Source organism: Electrona antarctica (genome assembly GCF_951216825.1).
Source record: "Electrona antarctica genome assembly, chromosome: 14".
NCBI lineage: Eukaryota > Metazoa > Chordata > Actinopteri > Myctophiformes > Myctophidae > Electrona > Electrona antarctica.
In genome coordinates this window covers 11,751,677-11,759,749 of record NC_136795.1, presented here as the reverse complement: position 1 = coordinate 11,759,749, position 8,073 = coordinate 11,751,677, and the positions used below count along the sequence as shown (strand labels likewise).

Genomic DNA, 8,073 nt, shown 5'->3' with positions numbered 1-8,073 from the left:
GCATAATACAATTTCTATCCTAAGATTTTGATAGTAGGCCTCACATCGTTCGTGCGTGTTTGTTCAGTAACTTGTTTTTAGAACCATGGAAGATGGTAATGTAGACTAGATTGTTGTGTTCTCTAACATGCACAATAACTTCAACTCAAGCTTGTGTTCAGTCTTAAAGCAGTATAAGAGAATGAAACGTTAACACGTTAACATCCTCTGTTTTGTAGGCTACTAGGAATCAACCATGTCTGGTCAGAAGCTTACCTTGTTGGAAACTCTGGACGAGCTGACAGCAGCGCAGTTAGAGTTGTTTAAGTGGCATCTGCAACAGCCTGAAAACATTGTAGGCAACCTGAGGAGGCCACTAGCAGCGGGCGCATTGGAGGAGGCTAATACTAAGCAGAAAGTTGTCAACCTGATTATGGAGAAATACCCGAAGGATGCTCAGGAGATCGTGATGAAGGCTTTGAGGAAGATCGAGAGGAATGATCTAGCAAATGATCTGGAAAATATACCCAGAGGTAGGTGAAGAGAGGATACAGTACATGTTTACAGGTTATGAGGTCGGACTGGTACAATAATTCTGAATCTACAGTAGACCACCCTAGTACCTCCCACACACACACACACACACACACACACACACACACACACACACACACACACACACACACACACACACACACACACATTCATTTTTATTTATAGAGCGCCTTTCACAGACAGTAATACCTTACACATAGCCTACAATACATGTACTGTAGGTAGGTTCAGGAGTAGAGACCACGCTCTGCCCTCTTATCACGGCCACTCCCCGTTCTATAGCCAGGGAGTCACAGGCCCAAAGGCTCAACGGTTAAGGATTAACCTGTCATGTCATGACATACTTTTTATTTGTGTTTTTCAAAGGTCCACAGAATGAGAGGTCTGCTCTGCCGGAAATATTGTGAAAAAAAGTTATGGCCATTTTTGTATACCACACCATAGACAACCAATATAAGGCTAAATTTCATCATGCGACATGTCAAACTAGGGGGTTTTCATGATTCTGAATCCATTCCAAGCATTAGTTTTGCATGAAAAACACTCCTTGGCCTAAAAACGGTGATAGCCGTACATTTGGGCAAGTGGATATGGCCCAAATCTCCTCCTCGATTCACGCTCTTCGTTCTGTCTATTCTCGGAGTCTAGGAATCCCGTCAGGGCAGTGACGGGACAGAGACGAACGACCGCACCCAGAGTAGAGCAACAATGCCCGTCAGCTCCTCATTCCATTCCACATTCATCTGATTTTGTTTCAATAAAATTGTCAAACTTAAGTAGAGGTGTGGTATCTTACTAGTGAACTGTTAAATAGCATTACCAGTAATTGAAATAAAACACAAAAGCTTATCAATGTTAAAAACAAAAGACAAATTAATAATAATAGGACCTAAAAACAAATAACTAAATAGCCTGACTAAACAGGTGAGTCTTTAGCAGTCTTTTAAAATGTAACAGATGAATGGATGAATACAGTTTAACATTTAAATCAGATTATCTGATTCTTCAAAGATTGTGTTTTTAGTAATCTAGTGTTTGACCCAGCTTTTGATGGTGATTATTGTTTTCTCTCTAAAGTCTCAGGTGTGGAAAGGCCTCAGGCAACAGGTAAGAACTTTACTTGTATTTCCTACTGTCTATATTTGACCCTGAAATCAAATAATATTGAAATGGACAATGATCAAATTCATGCTTGATGTAAAATTAATAAATCCCACATTCTGTACACCTAATAGTAAGACAATTGTATTCATAGAGCACCCAGACAGTAATATACATAAATTACTGTTTACCATAACATGCAATTGAAATAAAACACAAAAGAGTATAATGATATATCAAAAGAAAAAATTATAAAACAATCATCATTCATATTTTTCTCATTCAACAGTGCTATTAAACTTTAACAAGTGCAGTGTAACTTTACCTTAAGATTCCCAGACTTTCAGATTCTTCCCTGAGATTATACAATTTTCTGAAGGAGTACATTGTGTCTACTGTTGCCATTTGAGGCAACAGAAGGCAAGCAGCCTTCTTCACATTAGGAACATGAAATTAATGTATCTTTTCTTCCAAATGTCTCAGGTGTGGACGCACCTGGTAAAACTGCAGGTAAGAAAACGGACTTGTCTCTGACCTGTATATTTGACGCTGAAATCAAACTACTAGAACTACTAATTCAATGAGCAAAGAGAGCATTTGTATTTGATGTCCTTTTGTTTCAGTCACTATTGAACTTGAACAAGTGCAATGCACCTTTACATTTCTGAGGACAGAAATCAAGTAACATAATAGTATTTTTTGACAGACATGATGAAAGCTGAATTTGTGAAGAACAGGAATGCCCTAATTCAGAACGTCACAGAGGTTCATCTTATAATAGATGAGGATGCTCAAACAGGAGCAGTATAATGAAATCTGTAATGCTCAAATAAGAATGCTGCTTGATAAAATAACTCCAAAGGGGAAAAAAGCAATCTGAACATTCTATGATGTTCTGAAACATCCCATCTTGTTGAAGATCAAGTAACCCACCCCTGTTGATGTATAATAATGTGTCATGTGTAAGTAATCTAAGGGGATTTATCCTTAGAGGATTTATCCCTCACAAATCATGTTTTTGCGACAAACAGTTACGAAGGAAATTCAAAATGGTGGAAAATCTATCCTGACACATGCGTCATGCCCCAAGGAATCGAGGGTAAAATATTTATTTTAAATTCACGACCTACGGTTCATGAATTATAGGCCAAAACGTAAAGTGGGCTGTTATAGCGCGGCCGATGCATTTTTCTTGTAATTCATTTTTGTAATTATTATGAACCTCCCCTCCCAGTGTTGTAACTTTAGAGGCCGAATCTGGGAATGCCTTCTAGGGCCTGACCTAAGGTTTCTGAAATCCTTCAAAATCTTTTTTTTTAAATAGTTATGTTACTACATGTATAGCAATAGCTGATGAGACACAGAGAGCGCGCCGGCATCAAAGGTAGAACAGCGTATAGGTTGCACCAGGCATCAATGGGTTAAACGAGGACGAGATGAGGAGATTGCACATACCGTGACTTGAGAAAGACATGGGCCTGCTGTAGGTTGCATTATAGCCTACCCGTTGGGAGACATGACTCTCTAGCTGCAGCACTGCAGTCTCCCTCAAATGCCTCTCCATGTCATGAAACTATTCCAGCCATAGGATTCCAGCACAGGCAGCGCAAATCCTCGCATCTATAGGCCTACCGGTGCTCATGCACTGTTTAAATGGCTTAAGCATCTAACTTGCAACATTGTTTTTAATTGCTTGTACACTTGAAAATATCCTACCAATTTCATATGACATGCCTTTACCCAGGGGTCTCGTGGCATCATCAGGGATGTCATAGTAAATGCGACCTGCTGTCGCAATTAAGCCCATATATGGAGATCCCTGATGTCATCAATATTACCGTTTGACCGCCAGGATTAATTCATCTATCTATCGTGCATTGCCAAGGTTTTATCGTGCGCAACCCTTATTTTGAAGAGCCAAATATCCGTAACCGGATGTTACAATGACAAAATGCTGTGTGTGGTGTCTTGACCGGTTGTTGTTCTCTCGGTCGGTGGTGAAAAAACCCGACCGCGAGTATCATTCATTGTGCCGCTGAAAGCAGCACATAGAGTGAAAGTGGATGCGCTCGCATCTTCAAAATGTCCGCGGCCACTGTCCCACTTTGACTGTTATGCTAACGAGCTGCAGCCAACGATTCGATTGGATCAAAACATGCATTAAAGAATTTAAACCCTGGAAAACGTATGCTACGGTTCTGGAAGGCTAAACGATTAATTTAATCCTACGGTTACTACGGTTCTGGCGGACTCCGTGTTAGTATATTCCATATGTTGATCCTTCTCCATCCATCCTTCCTCTTCGATGTCCCTTTTGACTGATACCTGTCCATTTAAACTCTAGACGGGCCTGCCCCAAAGTTATTTCTGCAGCCGCGCCCGGCAGCCGGCGAAAACTAGATTTCTCAACAGGCCCGAAAATTAAGGCCCGGCCCTACCTGGGCCCTGATCAAACCCTGTACAAGTGCAGTGTAACTTTACCTTAAGATTCCCAGACTTTCAGATTCTTCCCTGAGATTATACAATTTTCTCAAGGAGTACATTGTGTCTACTGTTGCCATTTGAGGCTGCTTGCCTTCTTCACATTAGGAACATGAAATTAATTTATCTTTTCTTCCAAATGTCTCAGGTGTGGACACACCTGGTAAAACTGCAGGTAAGAAAACGGACTTGTCTCTGACCTGTATATCTGACGCGGAAATCAAACTACTAGAACTACTAATTCAATGAGCAAAGAGAGCATTTTTATTTGATGTCCTTTTGTTTCAGTCAATATTGAACTTGAACAAGTGCAATGCACCTTCACATTTCTGAGGACAGAAATCAAGTAACATAATAGTCTTTTTTGACAGACATGATGAAAGCTGAATTTGTGAAGGAATGCCCTAATTCAGCACGTCACAGAGGTTCAGCTTATAATAGATGAGGATGCTCAAACAGGAGCAGTATAATGAAATCTGTAATGCTCAAATATGAATGCTGCTTGATAAAATAACTCCAAAGGGGAAAAAAGCAATCTGAACATTCTATGATGTTCTGAAACATCCCATCTTGTTGAAGATCAAGTAACCCACCCCTGTGATGTGTATAATAAGGTGTCATGTGTAAGTAATTTAAGGGGATTTATCCTTAGAGGATTTATCCCTCACAAAGCATGTTTTTGCAACAAACGGTTACGAAGGAAATTCAAAATGGCGGAAAATCTATCCTGACACATGGGGATGCGTCATATGCCCCAAGGAATCCAGGGTAAAATATTTGTTTTAAATTCACGACCTACGGTTCATGGGCCAAAACGTAAAGTGGGCTGTTATAGAGCGACCATGAGGCCGGCCGATGCATTTTTCTTGTAATACATTTTTGTAATTATATGAACCTCCCCTCCCAGTGTTGTAACTTTAGCCTTTACGGTTTCTGAGAAAAATATACTTGAATGTGAGTGGGTCAATGGGGGAAATTTTATTAAACTCTTAGCAAAAAGCAACCGCACGATTCCAGATGAAGCCGGTGAATTTGACTCAACTGTGTGATGCCAAAACTGTGGGGCAAGTAGACTGGCAAACTTTGGGGTTGCACTAGAAGTAAAAAATAAAGTGGGACAATAACACTTGTTCCCCCACTCCCTCGCTGCCCTCCTCACCCCCTCGCTGCAGTGGCTGGGCTGTCAATGAATGTGCAGCCTAAACCTTATGTGGTGGTGGGCTGGCTGGGTTAGCCTACCTATAGATGCGGATGCGGTCCCCACTTGCGCTGGCTCGGCACATTTGACATTCGAGCGACACGTTGGGTTTATCTTTAAACGAGGACGAGATGAGGAGATTGCACATACCGTAACTTGAGAAAGACATGGGCCTGCTGTAGGTTGCAGTATAGCCTACCCGTTGGGAGACATGACTCTCTAGCTGCAGCACTGCAGTCTCCCTCAAATGCCTCTCCATGTCATGAAACTATTCCAGCCATAGGATTCCAGCACAGGCAGCGCAAATCCTCGCATCTATAGGCCTACCGGTGCTCATGCACTGTTTAAATGGCTTAAGCATCTAACTTGCAACATTGTTTTTAATTGCTTGTACACTTGAAAATATCCTACCAATTTCATATGACATGCCTTTACCCAGGGGTCTCGTGGCATCATCAGGGATGTCATAGTAAATGCGACCTGCTGTCGCAATTAAGCCCATATATGGAGATCCCTGATGTCATCAATATTACCGTTTGACCGCCAGGATTAATTCATCTATCTATCGCGCATTGCCAAGGTTTTATCGTGCGCAACCCTTATTTTGAAGAGCCAAATATCCGTAACCGGATGTTACAATGACAAAATGCTGTGTGTGGTGTCTTGACCGGTTGTTGTTCTCTCGGTCGGTGGTGACAAAACCGACCGCGAGTATCATTCATTGCGCCGCTGAAAGCAGCACATAGAGTGAAAGTGGATGCGTTCACATCTTCAAAATGTCCGCGGCCACTGTCCCACTTTGACTGTTATGCTAACGAGCTGCAGCCAACGATTCGATTGGATCAAAACATGGATTAAAGAATTTAAACCCTGGAAAACGTAGGCTACGGTTCTGGAAGGCTAAACGATTAATTTAATCCTACGGTTACTACGGTTCTGGCGGACTCCGTGTTAGTATATGGATATATGTCAGAACCTGTTATATCCATTCCATATGTTGATCCTTCTCCATCCATCCTTCCTCTTCGATGTCTCTTTTGACTGATACCTGTCCATTTAAACTCTAGACGGGCCCGCCCCAAAGTTATTTGTGCAGCCGCGAGCGGCAGCTGGCGAAAACTAGATTTCTCAACAGGCCCGAAAATTAAGGCCCGGCCCTACCTGGGCCCTGATCAAACCCTGTACATTCAAGACACTGCCCCCGCTGCCACCCTTAGATCTCCATATATGGAGTTGACCTGTTCTGACATTCCATATGACCCTGTACACTCAAGACACACTCCATATATGGCCATCGCCCTCAGGCGTCTTACTGGTATTAACGGAATATTGCTGATGTATAATTTACGGTACTGTTTTTCCTAAAGAGCGGTAATGTGTTCCTAATAAGAACATATTATTTCTAATGAAGCCAATATAATCTCATGACGATGGTGGGGAAGGAGTTCGGGGGGTGTTCAATTAGGTCATAATTATATGTAGTAACTTGATGTAATTCATGGTAATACAATGAAATGAAGGCCTAATGAAGAACACATTATTCTAATTAAACCCTTCGGCTATACGGTAGGATAGTGGAAAAGTAGGCTACAGTAGGAACCGAAATAATATTAACATTAGGCATTATAAAGAACATAAATAACTAATAACTCTTATAGGCTTTGTTATCTGATTTCTTATTAGACCCTAATGTACACATATTATTTCTAATTATGAACACATTATTAATAACGGCTTATTAGGTCATAATTTGTATAACGTAAATTGGGCTGCGACCTGTTTTTCTTTACACTGGGAAAAGGAACATCAAGACTTACACTATGAACGATTCCTATCACAATTAAAATCCTCAGTGTAACTCAGTGTAAAATTGGATCTGCAATAAGGTCCATTGTAGAAACGTGGTACCATAATTCCCTAACTCCCCCACACTTTCACAGACTCCAAAATCGTCACAGAGAAGCAGCTGATGCAGGTGGCTAATAAAATTGGAAAAGCATGGAGGAAGATTGGCATATTGCTGGGTATCAGCGGGCATAAATTGGAGCAGATTGAGGAGAACCATCCACGGGACCACGTGGACAGAGTTTATCAAATGCTGTGCCTTTGGAGAAAACAACAGAGGAAAAACGCCACAGCTGCCCACTTACACGCCAAGCTTGCAGAGTTAGACGAAGACCTAGAAGACGATGATATAGACTTCCTGCTAGAGGAAGGAGTGTGAATGAGTTATTTGGATGAGGGCACTTCAATTATGCAGATTTCTTTCTTCAAGGCGTTCAAAAATAATGGTTCCAAAAAACAACAAATTCACCAAAAACAATAAACTTACAAGCCTCTAATTCAAGCAAAGCTGTACCTTTTAATGAGTGTGTGCTTTCCCAACACAACTGTCTAGCTATAGCCTCGGTACCCAGGCTTTCAAGACCCAGCTTCAACAGAATCCGCCCTCAAAGGCAGTATTTTTTTGAAGAGTATTTTGATGATGTAATATTGTAGTTTGATTTCTAACTGGCTGCAAAATCTGTTTCAGCCACACATTCTGTATTGGAATTGGAATTGGAATGCAGACGATAGAGGTCATAACCACTGCCTGTTTGTTTGTTTGACACTGAAGAAGTTGTAATATCATCCAAATTGTTAGTCTGCACCTGCAATAAAAAGGCTTCAACTGCCTGTGTGCTCCATGTGCTCCTTATTAGTGTGGTACTTGTAACACTTTATTATTTTACTGGAGTAAGACAAACTTTGCCGCACTA

General features: G+C 41.2%; 1 protein-coding gene across 1 annotated transcript; it reads left to right on the top strand.

Annotated features, from left to right (window-relative positions):
- Positions 1 to 381: 381 nt before the first annotated feature.
- On the top strand, positions 382 to 7,856 carry LOC306936916 (FAS-associated death domain protein-like). The gene is made up of 4 exons (XM_079520582.1): positions 382 to 512; positions 1,612 to 1,641; positions 2,119 to 2,145; positions 7,255 to 7,856. Exons 1-4 carry the CDS (start codon positions 413 to 415, stop codon positions 7,536 to 7,538), a joined length of 441 nt encoding a protein of 146 aa, XP_079376708.1. The 5' UTR covers positions 382 to 412; the 3' UTR covers positions 7,539 to 7,856.
- The last annotated feature ends 217 nt before the right edge of the window (positions 7,857 to 8,073 follow it).